The sequence below is a fragment of the Erpetoichthys calabaricus genome, chromosome 10 (genome assembly GCF_900747795.2).
Source record: "Erpetoichthys calabaricus chromosome 10, fErpCal1.3, whole genome shotgun sequence".
Taxonomy (NCBI): domain Eukaryota; kingdom Metazoa; phylum Chordata; class Cladistia; order Polypteriformes; family Polypteridae; genus Erpetoichthys; species Erpetoichthys calabaricus.
This window is the reverse complement of record NC_041403.2, coordinates 7,680,631-7,700,837: the sequence shown is the minus strand read 5'-3', so window position 1 is coordinate 7,700,837 and position 20,207 is coordinate 7,680,631. Positions and strand designations below refer to the sequence as shown.

The 20,207-nt window shown below is 42.1% G+C and overlaps 1 protein-coding gene across 5 annotated transcripts in view; it reads left to right on the top strand.

The window, feature by feature from the left end:
- Positions 1 to 20,207, top strand: part of mast2 (microtubule associated serine/threonine kinase 2) — a 484,826-nt gene that overhangs the window by 422,643 nt on the left and 41,976 nt on the right. For all 5 annotated transcript variants that reach the window (XM_051932694.1, XM_051932693.1, XM_051932696.1 and 2 more), the window contains 4 exons: positions 14,074 to 14,212; positions 14,334 to 14,466; positions 17,686 to 17,851; positions 18,000 to 18,105. In XM_051932694.1, the coding sequence (XP_051788654.1) occupies positions 14,074 to 14,212; positions 14,334 to 14,466; positions 17,686 to 17,851; positions 18,000 to 18,105 (544 nt within the window). The remainder of the gene's footprint in view (positions 1 to 14,073; positions 14,213 to 14,333; positions 14,467 to 17,685; positions 17,852 to 17,999; positions 18,106 to 20,207) is intronic.

Sequence of the window (20,207 nt, the reverse complement as noted above, 5' to 3'; positions counted from 1 at the left end):
AGCATACGCACACACAGTGCGATCCTTTTGTTGTACAAATCCATATTCATTCGTTAAAGAGTCTTGAAAAGGTTTTTTCTTTTATGAGTCATTTTAGGGCAGTATATTACTTAATAATAACAAGAGGTTTGTTTTAACGTAGCACAGTCTGCACTGAACACATGGTTTCCATTTACATGTGAGTCACATACGCAAAATGTAGGTGAGGGTGCGAACGCATGCGCTGTAATTAAAATACATTTTTTTTTTACTGTATTTCAATTCAATCAGAGTGAAATGTTAGGAGTAGGCACTGATACAGTGCATTACCGCACTCACCACAACACAAACCAACTCAGGATCCCAGATTAGGACCCGAGTTCAGCCAATGTAACAGGTGACACCTCAGCACCACACTAGTTCAGATAGAATGGAACCAATGAGAGGTTTTTTATGGTAGCTGGAGTGCCAATTCTGCCACCAACCTCCAGGTTTTTCCCTGCAGTTTGGAGAACCTGCTTGCAGGGCTGGATGCAGATTAACGTCATACTGCCATTGAAAATCGTTCCACGTGCCATAGGTTGTCGATCCCTGCCCTAGGCTTATGCGAAGCACTCCTATGGCCTGAATCCAGGTCTTCCTCAGTGAATGACACTCACACTTGACAGAGTTTTGGAAGAGAGCTTGAGGCCATTCCATTGGATCATGTATGACATATTGTGCTTGAGCTGAGATTTTTCAGTTAATTGGTTGAATATGCAGATGTGATGGGCAAAAAGGGACAATCATTGTACTTCTTGTATGAGGAAGTTTCAGCAGATTAGAAGCTTCATTAAAAACTGAGCCTCACTGCCCTTCATGAGTAGCATGATGGTGATGGAATCTTCTTGTACAAAAAGAATTTCCCCTTGGGGATTAATAAAGTATCTATCTATCTATCTATCTATCTATCTATCTATCTATCTATCTATCTATCTATCTATCTATCTATCTATCTATCTATCTATCTATCTATCTATCTATCTATCTATCTATCTATCTATCTATCTATCTATCTATCTATCTATCTATCTATCTATCTATCAAAAGGAAGAGGAAAAAGTCAGATGGCTCTGGAATTACAAAAATCATCACTATGCTCTTGTCCAGCAAGGAGTACCAGTTCCTTGTGTAGACCAGATTCAGTTGACCACTTACAGTGTCGTCTCAAGGCAACAATGGTAATACAAATAGCCAAAACAAATAATAAGAAAATGTTTGCATGGCAAACCATTCAGAGACTTGTTAAGCTGGTTTGAAATTTTTTATCACTAGGGGGCTCCGCCCCCTGCTCGCTTCGCTCGCCAACCCCTGGTGTTGGGAATGCCAAAGAGCGTGATGTATGAATGAGATATAGAATAGTGTGAAGGTGTAGATGATGCAAATAGAAAGCAAACAATAAAGTGTGTGGCATAGTGTAAAGGTTTATTTGAAAATTTCTTTGTACACGCCGTTTAAGTGTAAAAGGAAATTCCAGGTCAGAACTTGTAAGGTCAATGAAGATGGTTATTGTCGTGATCAGAGTCAACTTTGTCAGAGCTTAGAAAGAGTTGTGTCTCTCTAGGAAGTAATGCAATGACTTGGGTATTTATGTTTTCCACATTAATATTTTTTGGACATAATATAGTGCGTTGTGTTAAAAGGGGCATTTGGTCTAATGAGATTGCTTCTCTGTAACTAAGTCGTCGCAGATAAAGGCTTGAGGAATTGTAATAATATCTGGGTGAAGTCTATCTGTATTGGTGAGTGTACCATCTCCCAGTTGTAATAACCAATTGTTATGATCTGGATCTGGACATCGCATGTTTTGTACTAACTGTATCTTTTGAAAGCAATGCCAATTGTCTGCGTATTTTAAGGTGCACTGAACAATAGCTGAGTGCATGGCATGTGGAACAACAGCTAAGCACTGTCTAAAATCACCTCCTAATAAAAGAACCTTTTCTCCAAAGGGAATATTATTATTCACTAGCAAAATACCCGCGCTTCGCAGCGGAGAAGTAGTGTGTTAAAGAGGTTATGTAAACATATATATACATAAACATATATACATATATATATACATATACACATCCACATATATATATACATATATCAACATATATATACACATACATACATATCTATCTATATATACACATACATACATACATACATATCTATCTATCTATATATACACATACATACATACATACATACATATCTATCTATCTATATATACACATACATACATACATACATATCTATCTATCTATATATACACATACATACATACATACATACATACATACATACATACATACATACATACATACATACATACATACATACATACATACATACATACATATCTATCTATCTATATATACACATACATACATACATACATATCTATCTATCTATATATACACATACATACATACATACATATCTATCTATCTATATATACACATACATAGATACATACATATCTATCTATCTATATATACACATAGATATGTATGTATGTATGTATCTATCTATCTATCTATCTATATATATATATATATAGCTGATTACCCAGTGGATTCGCTCACTGAGTGCAAGAGAAAAAAATAAAATGTATGTATAAAATAAGTTTAATTGCCAAATTTATTTTTCCACAAATAAAGGGCACTTACAATAACATAGAAATCAATATAAACAACATTAACATCATTATCATATGAGAATATGAAGTAATATATAAGAAGCACATTGCATATAAATATAAATTATTAAACAGTAAAATGTTCTTCTATAATACGCTACCGTGGCTATTAGTTTGTCTGTCCAGGATTTTAAATCACCTGTAGCTCGCAAACCGTTTCACCTATTGACTTGAAATTTGGTACACATATACTACGTCACGTCTACTATTCGCTTTCCCACACATATGAACAAATATATATATATATATATATATATATATATATATATATATATATATATATATATATATATATATATATATATATACACATACATATACACACACATACACATATATACATATACATACACAGTGCGTTGCAACACGGGCTGCGATTGTTACATGGGAGGGAGAGGACAAATCACAGCTTCCCGCTTTCTAATCGGCTTGTGATTGCTGCTTTAACGGATGCCCAGATCCCACAGTATTTCCCCTTAGGAGAGGCGTTAGGCAAGTGTAATTGAATAGCGGTGCTGCAAGTTATTGCTCTTTTTATCTTTATTTTATTTTATTGTAGAGTCAACTCACAGCTGCGCGCACCAGTGCGTGCGTGGCGGATGTGTACGGCTGACGTTTTCATTGTCTACCACCTCCGCTAATCATTCTTGAGGCAGATTGAAGACTTAAGTGCCAGCTTAACTGAAAAATTAAAGAAAACATACTAAGTTTTAAAACAAATCAGTTTTAACGGGAAAAGATGCCGACGAAAGAAGAGAAGCAGCGGGACGCTAGGGTGAAGAGCTGCTCATTAAGCAGCAAGCTCATCAACCTCTGAGCAAACGAATGGTAAACGTACAGAGAAAGAGGATAAATACTATGAATGGTCATGTCAAGTATATTCACTCCACGTTATCGTGCAGTGCGCTGTTACTGGTATTTTGATAAAAGAATCTGAATAACATATAAGAAGCGTATAAATTATTAAACAGTAAAACATTAACATTTAAGAAGTAAAGATACATTGAGTACTACTGTAGTGCTTTCGGGTATAGTACATTTTTTGTTTGCCCATTACATGCATAAATGTATACATTTTTTGGTGTACCTACCCAAGAACACGCGACATGACCCGGCAGTTAAAAATTTATCGCTCCAGCAATTTTAACTCTGTTACAAAGTCATCTAATATGGTATTGCAAACGGCAGTGGGAGTGTTTCTATAAACTCAATTTAAACTTACTGTTTACACCGTGCTTTGAAGATGCATAGTATGCGACACGTGTTTCGCCGTAATTGTGGGCTCATTAGGAGTACACAGTCACTGCACTCCCTTACTGGAATCGATCCTCGGACGTAGAGGCAAAGCCCCTAACGTTGTGCTACGGCGTGTGGTTCGTTCATTTGACAGCATGTAGATCGGGGTAATTACATTGCAGGCATTCGTAGTCTGATTCACAATCTGATTGTATGGGTGGTTACCTACCAGGTAACGCTTGTGGTTGGTGAGCAAGTCGGCTAACTTCTGCCACGGTGCCCTCTTTCAGTTGCGAGAAGCAGATCATACAATGGTTGAAATAGTTTAATATATATAGCAAAATCACCGCGCTTCGCAGGGGCGAATATGGTATTGCAAACGGCAGCGTTTCTATAAACCTAATTTGAAGTTACGGTTTATACCGTGCTTTGTTTCATATTCTTTTCCTACTTTATCAATTGTGTAATGTGTTTTTTTAACAGGTTTGATTCATGGAAGTGATCACTCCTGCTGCGTTCAGTCACTTCACGTGAGCCGCTCTCTTGTGTGATGTTGCGATGTCCCCGGGTTTATTTAATGTTAGCTAAGACCCGGCAGTTAAAAGTTTCTCGCTACAGCAATTTTAACTCTGTTACAAAGTGATGCAAACTCTCGTTTATACCTCGTGTCTTCTCATTAAACTTGTATCTCGCGAATATGGCATTGCAAACGGCAGCGGGAGCGTTTCTGTAAAGTTAATTTAAGGTTAGGTTTATACCGTGCTTTTTTATACCTCGTGTCTTCTCATTAAACTTGTATCTCGCGAATATGGTATTGCAAACGGCAGCGGGAGCGTTTCTATAAAGTAAATTTAGACTTACGGTTTACACCGTGCTTTTTTATACCTCGTGTCTTATGAAGATGCTTGTATGCGTCACTCACTCGCTTCTTATTGTTTCGCTGCCTTGTCAATTGTGTAATGAGTGTTTTCTTCAGCGCTCTTTGGGGCTCCTCCTTCTTTTCTACGTACTGAGTTCACAGTCAGTTCACGTGATTACGTGGGAGGCGTGATGACGCGACACGCAACTCAGTCTCCTACGGCCATCTTGCTGCCTTCCATTACAGTATATGGACAAAAAAGAGGTTCCAGTTATGACCATTACGCGTATAATTTTGAAATGAAACCTGCCTAACTTTTGTAAGTAAGCTGTAAGGAATGAGCCTGCCAAATTTCAGACTTCCACCTACACGGGAAGTTGGACAATTAGTGATGAGTGAGTCAGTCAGTCAGTGAGTGAGTCAGTCAGTCAGTCAGTCAGTGAGGGCTTTGCCTTTTATTATTATAGATCAACGTTTGTAGAAGTTTATGAATGGTGTTGAGTAAGTGGCTGGATGACATTGTACATTCATCAATAATTAACAGTTTTGCAAGACGGATGTCACGTGCAGTGCAACTGTTTATGTTCATAGTGGATAGCGATTTGTAGGATCTAATGCAGTTCATAAAGTTTTTACTTTCAGGTACATCGTTAGTTAGAAGCTTCTGTAGATATTCAGGATATGAATGTAAAGGAGGCAGTCTAATTTGACCCTTTTGACAACAACGTGTAAATTCATTACTTGTATTGCCAGTTGTTTCTTCAGGGAAGTTAAGTGAATGACAATGATTGCAAATGACATTCATTAATCCCAATGAATTTTCCTCAATACTGGACTCATTATTGAACGCGTTGTCAGCCAAGTGGCGCAAGCGTTTAGCAGGTGTCTGGCGTTGATGTCTGCGACGGGCATGTTTTGCTTGTGGCGTTTGAGAGGCGCATTGTTGCATGTCCAGTATTTGGGACGCGCTATTTTGGAGGTGTAATCGATTCGCCTGTGCTGTGCGAAAAGTCCGTTTCAGTCTACGTCGTGCATTGTTTGTATCGAGCCTTGTCCGTTTTTGTATGTCGGTCAGTTGAGCTTTCTGTTTTTGGAGCCTTGCTTGCTTGTTTTCCGGCAGTTCACATGCGCGTTGTAGACGTCTGCGTTCATTTATGCTGTCTCTTCGCTCCCGTTTTTGTATGTCTGAGACGCGAGGTCTTTCGGTTTGAACTCGTGCTTGTTTCGATGCAGCACTTTGAGACGCGCGCTGTATGCGTCTACGTTCATTGTGTCTGTCCATTTGGGCTCGTCTCTGTAACGGGGTTAGTTGAGCTTTGCGTTTTTGGAGCCGAGACATTTTTTCTCCCGGAGTTTCAGAAGCGCATTGTATGCGCCGCCGTGTATTTTGTTTTTTCATGCGGGTTCGTGTGTTTGGTCCCGTTATCTGAGCCGTATCGTTTTGTACCCATGAGCGTGTATTCATGACTTGTTTGTTCTTCAGCGTGAGAAATATGGATAAGTAATAAGGAGGATCGCACTCACTGTTAATATGGACCCTTTTCTGCAGTTGAACGGTTAATAGTGCCTCATTGTAATGAGATCCACCTATGCTGCATAGTGTGAAGGTGTTGAGATGACGTATGTTTAATACGGACGGTTCCTTTAGAAATGGGGCTTTGGGTGTCACTTCTTATTGATGTTAGTGTGTTTGTGGGTGTGAATCGTCGTTTTTGTGAACGTCTCGTGTGCCATGTCCGTAGTCTGTCCTGTTTCGTCTCTAATGGGCTTGGTGTGGCGGTCATGGCTTCTTTTTTTTGGTGTAGTAGGAGCTTGTTGAATCCTCCTCTTTGTGTGCGTCCTGTTTCGTGTGCAATGGGATTCGTGTGGCGCTGTGTGCTTTGCCAGCGTCTGGGGGGGGGATGTTGCTTGGAGGGGGTGGTGGGATTGGTGGGGCGCGAGCATCTTCTTTCTTTTTGTGTGCCAGGGGCTTGTTGAATCGTCCTCTTTGTGTGTGTCCTGTCCGTTGCTTGTGGGGGGGGGGGGGGGGGAGGGGTGCTTGGAGGTGGGTGTGGGATTTGTGGGGCGCGAGCGGCTTCTTTTTTTTGTGTGCTAGTTTCGTGTGCAATGGGTTTCGTTCGGCGCTGTGTGCGTCGCCTGCATTTGACTCCTTTTTTCTGTGCTGACTCCTTTTTTCTGTGGTCGCGGCGTCTCTCGCGGCACCTCATTTCTTGGGGCGCCTGCGCAGTACGTCTTTTTGTGGCTACGGCCCATGGCCAGATGTCCCTGCGTCCATCCGGTTTACCATTCTCGGTTAGTAATGTGGATTTTTAAGTTTTCTTGTCACTTCCTGAGTTTGTTCTCTCCATTTTGCTTATTCCTTGTTTTTGTGACAGTGAGTCATACGCAGAAGTAACAGCAATAATGTAATGTAATCACATGTATTAGTAGCATACAATGAAATCTCATCTCATCTTCACTTTTCCTGGTGAGAGTCGCAGCAGTTCAAGCAGGTCAGCCCAGACGTTACACATTCCAGGTCTTATTGGGGAATTGACAGGCGTTCCCAAGCCAGCCAAGAGATACAGTATCTCACAGAAGTGAGTACACCCCTCACATTTTTGTAAATATTTTATTATATCTTTTCATGGGACAACACTAAAGATATGACACTTTACTCCAATGTACAGTAGTCCGTGTACAGCTTGTATCACAGTGTGAATTTGCTGCCCCCTCAAAATAACTCAACACACAGCCATTAATGTCTAAACCACTGGCAACAAAATAGACGTATGAGTGCTGCCAGCATTGCTGCAGAGGTAGAAGGGGTGGGGGGTCAGCCTGGCAGTGCTCAGACCATATGCCCGCCACACACTGTATCAAATTGGTCTGCATGGCTGTGGTCCCAGATGGAAGCGTCTTCTAAAGATGATGCACAAGAAAACCCGCAAAGAGTTTGATGAAGACAAGCAGACTAAGGACATGGATTACTGGAACCATGTCCTGTGGTCTGATGTGACCGAGATCAACTTATTTGGTTCAGATGGTGTCAAGCGTGTGTGGCGGCAACCAGGTAAGGAGCACAAAGGCAAGTGTGTCTTGCGTACAGTCAAGCATGGTGATGGGAGTGTCATGAGGTTTGGGGCTGCATGAGTGCTGCCGGCACTGGGGAACTACAGTTCATTGAGGGAACCATGAATGCCAACATATACTGTGACATACTGAAGGAGAGCATGATCCCCTCTCTGGGCCGCAGGGCAGTATTCTAACATGATAACGACCCCAAACACACCTCCAAGACGACCACTGCCTTGCTAAAGAAACTGAGGGTGAAGGTGCTGGACTGGCCAAGCAGATCTCCAGACCTAAACCCTATTGAGCATCTGTGGGGAAGGTGGAGGAGCGCAAGGTCTCTAACATCCACCAGCTCCGTCATGGAGGAGTGGAGGAGTGGAAGAGGATTCCAGTGGTAACCTGTGAAGCTCGTGTGAAGTCCATGACCAAGAGAGTTATGGCAGTGCTGGAAAATAATGGCGGCCACACAAAATATTGACACTTTGGGCACAATTTGGACATTTGTCACTTAGGGGTGTACTCACTTTTGTTGCCAGCGGTTTAGACATTAATGGCTGTGTGCGAAGTTATTTTGAGGGGACAGCAAATTTATACTGTGATACAAGCTGTACACGGACTACTTTACATTGTATCAAAGTGTTATATCGTCAGTGTTGTCCCATGAAAAGATATAATAAAATATTTACAGAAACACACTTTTGTGAGATACTGTATAATTCCCCAATCATGTCCTTGATCCTCTACCCAGTGACACGTGCCCAGAGGAGCTGTAGAGGGAGCTGCCGGGAGGCATCCTTCCAACATGCCCAAACCACCTCCATTGGCCCCTGCAACTGTATTCTGAGGCTCTCTCAAATCGCTGAACTTCTCGGCCCAGCCACCTTGCAAAGTAACCGCATTTCTGCAGCTTGTACTGCCATCTTTTTCTTTTAGTCATTAAACACAGCTCATGACCGTAGGCGAGGACAACCGGTAAACCAAGAGCTTGGTCTTCAGACCCAGCTTCTGTCTCACCACCACAGACCAGTATTAACGCCTGCAGAACACGAGTCACACCACCAATCTGCTTGTCGATTGCACATAAAATACGTTTTTAATGCCATTTTACAATATCATGTGGCTGAATTTACATTTGTAGACAGCGGATTTTAAGTCACGTGATGACAGATTCTTGTGCTGCTGTTAGTTGTTGGATGTGGAGGGCAGATTTTAGTTTAGATTTTTTTATACACAGCATTTTACAAAGAAGTACTGAAAGGTAATTTAAATTTTTTGCCAAAGTCTTAAGTTAACATTGTTGTCTGCCTCAACACATGACAGATAGCACATCATTGTGGGGCTTTGTTGTTAAATTACAGTGTCAGGGAAATACTGAATCATTATAATCTTTAGATGATGCGATTGTGAGGTGGATTTTAGTGTAATGGAAATACTGAGTGCACGTTTAGACACTGTAGATAAGGCGTCGCCAAGCCATCTGTCAAAAATTTTTTTATAAGTTAAGATGCTTTTATTTTGTTACTTTTATGGATGTGAACATCATGTCACTTAACCCGCTTCGATTACACGGAGCAAGATGACAGAGCTGCTGTGACTGGGTTTCTTGCAGCCGCGGAGATGAGCGAAGCATGGAGCCTAGGCAGAACCTGACTATTAGCATTTAACGAGAGCTACTGCTGTATTCTGGGACAGTAATGGATAGTAATGAATAAATAAGTAATAGCACTACTACTGTAGGGCTGTGTGGTATATCAGTACTGAAAAGCACCAAAAACCCTACATTTGGAAACGATATGATACTAGGTACTGGAAGTAAACATCAGCTTCCCTCTGATTCCCCTTAAAGCCCCTCCATCTCGACCCCATCTCTCCTTCACTAATTGCATTTTGTAGACTTTATGAAATGAGGCCATACATGTCAACAGGATTGGGACTTGACAGAGTACCAAAACCCGACACCACCCATTTATTGTTTTAACGTGATCAGGACTTTATGGCTGTCAATAGGGAAATGGTGCCATTGGTACCTGGATGGGAGACCTAGAAAAGCTAGGAAAGAGATCTAGGAAAGCTTGGGTTGCTGCTGGAAGAGGTGTTGGTGAGGCCAGGCCCTGTGGTCTGAATGTGGATCCCGATACCACAGTGCAGGGACAGTGATACCGGGCTGTAAAAATGGCGACTTCCTTCAGATGAGACGTAAACTTGAGGTCCTGACTCATCTGTGGTCATTAATGATGCCTTGGCATCCTTCATAAAGAGCAGGGTGTATCCCAGTGTCCAGGCTAAATTGGACCCTCTAATCGTCCCCTGTCTCTTATTGTTATCTCTCTCACCCCATCATCACCTAATATCTAAAATGTAGTGAGTGTTCTGGTACAATAATGTCTACAATTGAAATTGTCTCTAATTAGCTCTCTTCCTCACCACTTTACCACCTAACAGCTAATGTGTGGAGAGCGTACTGCCACAAAAATGGCTGCCGTCACATAATACAGGTGAATGCTATACGTGGTGGTGGTTGAAGTTGCTTCCTACTCACTGAAGTGCTTTGACTAACGAGAAAGGCTCTATATAAATGTAATTAATTATTATCATTATTATCAGGCACCAAGGAGGCTGGAGTAAGACATGGGATTTTTTGAGTTATCCGTTATTTGTTTCAGAACCATTTTGATAAAGTTACTGGGTTCTCTGAAAGCTGTTATCGATGCCAAAGTCAAAATTTTAGTAGCATTCCAACACTATACTACTGTATTGAATAAAAAAGAGTATCACTATTAGTGAATTGAATACAGTGCATCCGGAAAGTATTCACAGCGCATCACTTTTTCCACATTTTGTTATGTTACAGCCTTATTCCAAAATGGATTAAATTCATTTTTTTCCTCAGAATTCTACACACAACACCCCATAATGACAACGTGAAAAAAGTTTACTTGAGGTTTTTGCAAATTTATTAAAAATAAAAAAATTGAGAAAGCACATGTACATAAGTATTCACAGCCTTTGCCATGAAGCTTAAAATTGGGCTCAGGTGCCTCCTGTTTCCCCTGATCCTCCTTGAGATGTTTCTGCAGCTTAACTGGAGTCCACCTGTGGTAAATTCAGTTGACTGGACATGATTTGGAAAGGCACACACCTGTCTATAGAAGGTCCCACAGTTGACAGTTCATGTCAGAGCACAAACCAAGCATGAAGTCAAAGGAATTGTCTGTAGATCTCCAAGACAGGATTGTCTCGAGGCACAAATCTGGGGAAGGTTACGAAAAAATTTCTGCTGCTTTGAAGGTCCCAATGAGCACAGTGGCCTCCATCATCCGCAAGTGGAAGAAGTTCGAAACCACCAGGACTCTTCCTAGAGCTGGCTGGCCATCTAAACTGAGTGATCGGGGGAAAAGGGCCTTAGTCAGGGAGGTGACCAAGAACCCGATGGTCACTCTGTCAGAGCTCCAGAGGTCCTCTGTAGAGAGAGGAGAACCTTCCAGAAGGACAACCATGTCTGCAGCAATCCACCAATCAGGCCTGTATGGTAGAGTGGCCAGACGGAAGCCACTCCTTAGTAAAAGGCACATGGCAGCCCGCCTGGAGTTTGCCAAAAGGCACCTGAAGGACTTCGATGAGAATTCTCTGGTCTGATGAGACAAAGGTTAAACTCTTTGGTGTGAACGCCAGGCGTCATGTTTGGAGGAAACCAGGCACCATCCCTACAGTGAAACATGGTGGTGGCAGCATCATGCTGTGGGGATGTTTTTCAGCAGCAGGGACTGGGAGACTAGTCAGGATAAAGGGAAAGATGACTGCAGCAATGTACAGAGACATCCTGGATGAAAACCTGCTCCAGAGCGCTCTTGACCTCAGACTGGGGCGATGGTTCATCTTTCAGCAGGACAACGACCCTAAGCACACAGCCAAGATATCAAAGGAGTGGCTTCAGGACAACTCTGTGAATGTCCTTGAGTGGCCCAGCCAATGCCCAGACTTGAATCTGATTGAACATCTCTGGAGAGATCTTAAAATGGCTGTGCACTGACGCTTCCCATCCAACCTGATGGAGCTTGAGAGGTGCTGCAAAGAGGAATGGGCCAAACTGGCCAAGGATAGGTGTGCCAAGCTTGTGACATCGTATTCAAAAAGACTTGAGGCTGGAATTGCTGCCAAAGGGGCATCGACAAAGTATTGAGCAACGGCTGTGAATACTTATGGACATGGGATTTCTCAGTTTTTTTATTTTTAATAAATTTGCAAAAACCTCAAGTAAACTTTTTTCATGTTGTCATTATGGGGTGTTGTGTGTAGAATTCTGAGGAGAAAATGAATTTAATCCATTTTGGAATAAGGCTGTAACATAACAAAATGTGGAAAAAGTGATGCGCTCAGAATACTTTCTGGATGCACTGTAAATATACGCCTAACGCCTTACCTTTCTTCTATGGTATCACTCAACTATCCAACCCCGCCTACTTCTAGCCTGGCCCCGCCCCATCCCATGTCCAGCAGTGAGGAGTATTTGCTTCAATGCCCATTACTGTAGGTGTAAAATTAAAAAAATATACAAATTGAAGTGCCCGCTGCCAAGGTGACACAGTAGACTTGTTTGTAGTGTTAATTCATAAAGCAACAAAATTAAGAAATGTATTTAAAAGATCACTTTAAAGATGCTTTCTGTAAGATGATGATAAAGATAAGTCCCTTCAAGCCTCGGTGCAAAGCTGCTGAAATGTTTCTTCAGTTCCCAGAGGTCTTTTGTGTGGGAATTTCAGTTGCAGTGCAGACGTCTTGGCTGGCTGATGGTGACGACCTTCTCTCTCTTTGGGTTTCCCTCTGTTCTGTACAGCATGCATCCCAGAAGTCCTCACTCCATGTGCAATTAACAATAATTACATAAATCATCGATGATCTTAAAAGCTCTACATGATACCCATGCTGAGCTTATCTCCTCCGGACTCATTAAAGGTTTTTTTAACATTCCAAGCAGTCTTCAGTTATAAAAGAATGAAATAAAAGATACAAAGTTCAAATCAATGAATACTCAAAATTTACACGAATGCCTAGCAGTCTTCACTGCTATCATTTAAAATGTACCACAAAAGGCAGTTTAAGATGATTGTAATCAGTCGTAGTTAATGGCAGTTTAGTCTGCAGTACAGTTTAATAGGTTTTGTTTAAAAAGTAATAGATGACGTCCTGATCTCTGACTGTTTAGTCAGTGTTATGGCATTCCTTCTGCAAGGTCAAACTCACATTTGTATTAAACATTTGCAGTCCAAGTTCATCACTGTGAGTTTGAACATTAAAACCCTCTTCAGTATGGCGTATATTCATCACCTGCACACCTCATTAAATGAAGTGCCAAAGGGCTTTGGGCGTATTCTGAGGACTGTCATCTTGGTATCTCAAGCATTTAGCCCTCTGGGGTACACAGCATCTGTGACTTTGGGAAGTTGGCAATAAAGTTAACGGAGGGGTGGGTAAGTCTGTCATGCACTCCTGCCATGTGCCGGAGTGAGTTTGTAGGTTTTGTGGGACCTTGAGAAGAAAATTGCACGGATGATCTGAGAGTTTGTGCCACTCTGCCAGATTATCTACTGTACGTGCCTGGGGTGGGATGCAGCTCAACCCTTCAAGTGTTCTTTCTGTATTGAGTAGACCTTTGGCTGGACTGCTCTTCTGGCTGCCCACAGTTTGAATCAGAAAAGGGGTGGCAGGACCAGAGATTTAAGAAAAAAGAATTGACCTCCTTGAATTTATGAGGACTGCCCGGGTAAAGCAGCTGTAGAATGTCTTCTCACATCTAAAGGTGGAATGGAAGTCATTATGGCAGGCATGAGGCCTGAGCTGGCACTTATCTGCAAGCTAAAAGTCACCCAGACAAATATGCAGTTCAGATAAACCAGAGGGACTCCATCCATGTCACAGAGCTTTGAAGGTTATTTGTTTTGGGAATACTCCATCTCAGACACATTAAGGTGGCAGTCCCACGCCGGCAGCTCGGTATTGTTCCTCTTGCACTTGGGGAAACAGCAGTGTTGTCAGAGAAAGCTGGCCCAAGATAGTGTGGGTGTTTCTAGAATTCAAGCTATACTAACGGGAACCATTTCAGCCTTGTGCTACTTGAAATGACCCCATTTGTGTGTGGGCCGATCCATGTGAGTGAAGCCTTGGGTCTTGAAGTGGTACAGATTGGCTTCAAGTGTTTGTAATTGCTTTCCTTTTGCAGGTGGAGATTGTGCCACGCTTTTGAAGAACATTGGAGCCCTACCTGTAGATATGGCACGGATGTACTTTGCTGAAACCGTACTAGCGCTGGAGTATCTTCATAACTACGGCATCGTCCACAGAGATCTCAAGCCTGACAAGTACGCCCTCACTAACTATCATGAGATGCCACATCACCTGTCTGTCTGTCCGTCCGTCTCTGCCTGGCGATGACAATGATCACTTCTTCTCTTGTCTTCCTTTCTCTATTTGTCTGCCTAGTTTGTTGATTACTTCCATGGGGCACATCAAGCTGACAGATTTTGGTCTCTCGAAGATTGGGTTGATGAGTCTTACAACGAACCTGTATGAGGGTCATATTGAAAAAGACGCCAGAGAGTTTCTTGACAAACAGGTACTTTCTCCTCTATATTTTTGTGAATGTGTCATATTGTACTTGTAGTACGTGAATGAGCATTCTTTAAGAATTTATTTTGATTGCTAGCTCAAGAAACTCTAAAGAAGGCTTCAAAACGCAAAGTAGGCCTCTGAAACTTAAACATAGGCTGGTGGTCCACACCCTCAAAAAGGACTCAAGTCTGTTGTTTTTAAAGTCTCATATGATTTCTTTTCTCTTATGTTTATTTTAATTTTTTTTCCATATTTATATTATTTTTATAAATGGATATTCATTTATTTTGTTTACTTCTGGTTGCCACCATTTTAAGATGTGGTAGCCATCTCACGTCTGTTGTTGCTATAGAGAGCAACCCCAGAAGTTTTGAGAATGACATCATTAGTGTGACGGTTTCAAGATCGGTACTACTGAACCGTATCTGTCTGAATGTGTTGGATTCCAAATAAACTTTTGCATTTTTTTGTTCCATAAAATACAGTGCATCTGGAAAGTATTCACAGCGCATCACTTTTTGCACATTTTGTTATGTTACAGCCTTATTCCACAATGGATTAAATTCATTTTTTTCCTCAGAATTCTACACACAACACCCCATAATGACAACGTGAAAAAAGTTTACTTGAGGTTTTTGCAAATTTATTAAAAATAAAAAAACTGAGAAATCCCATGTCCATAAGTATTCACAGCCTTTGCTCAATACTTTGTCGATGCACCTTTGGCAGCAATTACAGCCACAAGTCTTGTTGAATATGATGCCACAAGCTTGGCACACCTATCCTTGGCCAGTTTGGCCCATTCCTCTTTGCAGCACCTCTCAAGCTCCATCAGGTTGGATGGGAAGCGTCGGTGCACAGCCATTTTAAGATCTCTCCAGAGATGTTCAATCAGATTCAAGTCTGGGCTCTGGCTGGGCCACTCAAGGACATTCACAGAGTTGTCCTGCAGCCACTCCTTTGATATCTTGGCTGTGTGCTTAGGGTCGTTGTCCTGCTGAAAGATGAACCGTCGCCCCCGTCTGAGGTCAAGAGTGCTCTGGAGCAGGTTTTCATCCAGGATGTCTCTGTACATTGCTGCAGTCATCTTTCCCTTTATCCTGACTAGTCTCCCAGTCCCTGCCGCTGAAAAACATCCCCACAGCATGATGCCTCCACCACCATGCTTCACTGTAGGGATGGTGCCAGGTTTCCTCCAAACGTGACGCCTGGCATTCACACCAAAGAGTTCAATCTTTGTCTCATCAGACCAGAGAATTATCTTTCTCATGGTCTGAGAGTCCTTCAGGTGCCTTTTGGCAAACTCCAGGCGGGCTGCCATGTGCCTTTTACTAAGGAGTGGCTTCCGTCTGGCCACTCTACCATACCGGCCTGATTGGTAGATTGCTGCAGAGATGGTTGTCCTTCTGGAAGGTTCTCCTCTCTCCACAGAGGACCTCTGGAGCTCTGACAGAGTGACCATCGGGTTCTTGGTCACCTCCCTGACTAAGGCCCTTCTCCCCCGATCGCTCAGTTTAGATGGCCGGGCAGCTCTAGGGAGAGTCCTGGTGGTTTTGAACTTCTTCCACTTACGGATGATGGAGACCACTGTGCTCATTGGGACCTTCAAAACAGCAGAACTTTTTCTGTAACCTTCCCCAGATTTGTGCCTCAAGACAATCCTGTCTCGGAGGTCTACAGACAATTCCTTTGACTTCATGCTTGGTTTGTGCTCCGACATGAACTGTCAACTGTGGGACCTTATATAGACAGGTGTGTGCCTTTCCAAATCATGTCCAGTCAACTGAATTTACCACAGGTGGACTTCAATGAAGCTGCAGAAACATCTCAAGGATGATCAGGGGAAACAGGATGCACCTGAGCTCAATTTTGAGCTTCATGGCAAAGGCTGTGAATACTTATGTACATGTGCTTTCTCAGTTTTTTTATTTTTAATAAATTTGCAAAAACCTCAAGTAAACTTTTTTCACGTTGTCATTATGGGGTGTTATGTGTAGAATTCTGAGGAGAAAATGAATTTAATCCATTTTGGAATAAGGCTGTAACATCACAAAATGTGGAAAAAGTGATGCGCTGTGAATACTTTCCAGATGCACTGTATGCTCTAAAAATTCCTTGATTTCTGAATTTTCCAGTATATTTTTCTATTACGATTTCTCGGTTTGACAATCTTTTTAATGGCCCACTGGTTACAACCCCTTGCCTTGTTTTATGACTCTTCTCTTGGTCATCCCATTAATTTTGGTTACATTTCGGTGTCAACCTTAACACAAACAGGGAAAAGGTAACCATTGTGAATAAATGAGAGCAGGAGACTCAAAAAGGTTTGGGGGGATGGCCACCCCGTATACTGAAAAGTAGCAAAGCAAACAGAGTTTTACAAATGAGTTCCAAACAGAACTGCATACAGCAGGTAGACAGAGGCCGTTATATGGCAGGGACAGGAAGGGGATGGTCCAGGGTGGCCAGAAGAGGAAATGACATCTGTGGTAGGTGGGTTCTGGAGGAAGTTGTCATCAGCAAAGGCCGGAAGTGACATCATCAGAGGGTGGGTTTATGGTGACATCACTACTTGGTTGGTTCTTTGGCTGGTCTGCAGGGGAATAAAAGGAGAGATGGTTAAGTGACAGTGCCAACCCTTGGTCTGGCTGAGCAAGCACATTATTTGAGCCTACCAACTTTCTCCCAAGCACACTTGTGTGACACCATATTAGACTCCTGGCCCTAGTAGCAAAAACAGAGTCCCTTGTAATTCAAAAGGATTCAAAACTAGGCAAAGACCACATTTTTCCTCCTAAGGCAACCAAAAAGGTAACAAAACCAAAGATCTGGAAACCATCGTCAAGAAGCAAAACAATGAGATCAAAGTTCCAAATTCCAAACAATCAAGAACGAAAAACTTTCAATAGTCTCAAAAGAAAGCATCCTAAGATGAGCCAAAGAACATGAGCAGAAGCTAATGTCCCAGCACAGAATTGAGACAAACAGGAGGAATTTATTGGATGTTTTAGGGTACACCTGTAGATTCTAAGTGGAAATAGGCAAGGAAAAGGGACCAGGGCAAAACTCTAAACATTACAATAAAGAAACAGAGGGGAGTAGAAGGAAATGCAAAAATTTACAAAAAACGAGAAACACTAAGAAACAAGAGACACAATTTTAACAGAATTCTCGTGCTGTCTTTTCGGTGGGCATACCTATGACACATGACTCTGCTTTACAGGTGTGTGGTACCCCAGAGTACATCGCCCCAGAGGTGATTCTTCGTCAAGGTTATGGGAAACCAGTGGACTGGTGGGCGATGGGTGTGATCCTGTATGAGTTCCTGGTGGGCTGCGCACCATTCTTTGGAGACACTCCCGAGGAGCTCTTTGGACAAGTGATAAGTGGTCAGTTCCGTCATCCATTCAGCATTTGAGATTTGATTCCCTGTTGGTTGTAGTTAGTATTTTTTGGGCACTGTTATGGTAGCCTTATTGGAGACAAGTTGAGAAGACTATGTGTGACTTGCTCATGGCTATCCTGCTGCATTTCTAGATGAAATCATCTGGCCTGATGAGGAAGACTCCCTTCCACCAGATGCTCAGGACCTCATCTCAAAACTTCTCAGGCAAAACCCATTGGAGCGGCTGGGAACAGGTAGGTTTTTTGTTCGTTTTTTTATTTTGCCAAAGCATTATGCATGTTCTAAATTCAGTGAATGCCAGTGTGACACCGTGCTGTGAAAAATTATTTGCCCCCTCCCTAATATCCAGTTTTTGCATATTTTACATATTGAAGGACCTCAGATCTTTAGGCAAAATGCAAAATTCGAGAAAGTATAATTGAGTGAACACACAATAGAGTTTTTAAATCAGGAATTTCTTTATTCAAGTGACCATTATCCAACATCCCATCACCCATGTGGTCATATACATTGTAATTGCCTCCGTAGTTTCAGTATTCAACAGCATTAATCACAAGTAAACACTTTCTATAATTTAATATCAGCCTTTCACATCACTGTTTGCCCATTCTTCTCCACATAATTTCTTTAATTCAGACCCTTGGTAGATGTTAGAGCATGAATTACTCGCTTTAGGTCCTGCCACAGCATCTGTGTTAGATTCACGTCTGGACTTTGACCAGGCCACTCCAAAACTGTCGTTTAGTTTCTTCTGAGCCATTTACTTGTAGATTTGCATTTATTGTTGGACTCATTGACCTGAAACTCATTCAGTTTCAGGTCATGGACAGATGGCAGGACATTCTCATAAAGAATTTCTGGTAAAGTGCAAAATTAATGGTTGCTTCAATAATGGTATCAAAGCATCTCCACACGATTACACTAGTCACCTTCATCTTCTATTGTAGGACTGGTGATCTGATGTCTACTGTATCTAAATATCCTCTTTGGATCAATCAAGTTTATCTAATCTAATCTAATCTATCAAACGCCATACATTTTGGGGCCTTTGTGATGTAGAGTTCTACTTTTGACACATCTGTGCATAGAATGTTATTCCAAAGGGCTCTGGGGTTCATCCAGGTGTTTCTTTTCAAATACAAGACAAGTAAAAGTTTCTATCTTGATCCTCTCCCATGATTCCCATTTTCCCTGTCTGTTTCTGATTATGGAGTCATGAACAATGATGTTACGTAAAGCAGAGAGGCCTGTCTATCCTGGCAGCATTTAATACAAGGCACAAACTAACCACACTTAAACTAAATTTAGCACGGTAGCGCAGTGGGTAGCGCTGCTGCCTCGCTGTAAGGAGACCTGGGTTCGCCCTCCCTGCGTGGAGTTTGCATGTTCTCCCCGTGTCTGCATGGGTTTCCTCCCACAGTCCAAAGACATGCAGGTTAGGTGCATTGGTGATCCTAAATTGCCCCTGGTGTGTGCTTGGTGTGTGTGTGTTTGTACCCTACCCTGCCCGGGGATTTGTTCCTGCCTTCTGCCCTGTGTTGGCTGGGATTAGCTCCAGCAGACCCTTGTGACCCTGTAGTTATGATACAGCAGGTTGGATAATGACTGACTGACTGTTTAAGCCCATTTAGTTGAACAGTGTACAATTAATAATAAATAATAATTAATTACATTTATTTTGCCCTATTCTCAGTACTCAAAGCACTTTTCACAGACAGAGGGGAACCACTTCACCCACCACCAATGTGCAGCACCTAGATATTACATGGCAGCCATTACTGCGCCAGTACACTCACCACACATTAGCTATTATGTAGTGAAGGGGTGATAGAGATAGCAGTTAGAAACATGAGATAATTAGGGGGTCAGAATGACTAGGCCATGGTGGTCAATTTAGCGAAGACATCAGGATACGTGCTACACGTTTCAAAAGGTGTTCAGGGATCTTAAATGACCACAGGGATTCAGGACTTTGATTTTATGTTTCATTCAAAGGACAATACCATATTTAAGGTTCAGCATACCCCTTCCCTGCACGGGGGCATTGGGATCCACACCCAGACCACAGGGTTAAGTGCCCCCAGATGGCCTGACCAGTACCTCTTCCAGCAGCAGCCCCACCTTTTTTTCTAGGTGGTCTCCCATCCAAGTACTGGCCGGGCCCAAAGATGCTTAGCTTCAGGCGGATGACCTGTTAAGCACAGACTTGTCAAAAAATATCATTAGGCAGTGTGATCATCTCTAGTATTTATTTATAGTGCCTTTCACAGAGAGGATCATTGCAAAATACTTTCCAAATGTGATTTACTAATTTGCTTACATTACAGAGGTGGTTTGGC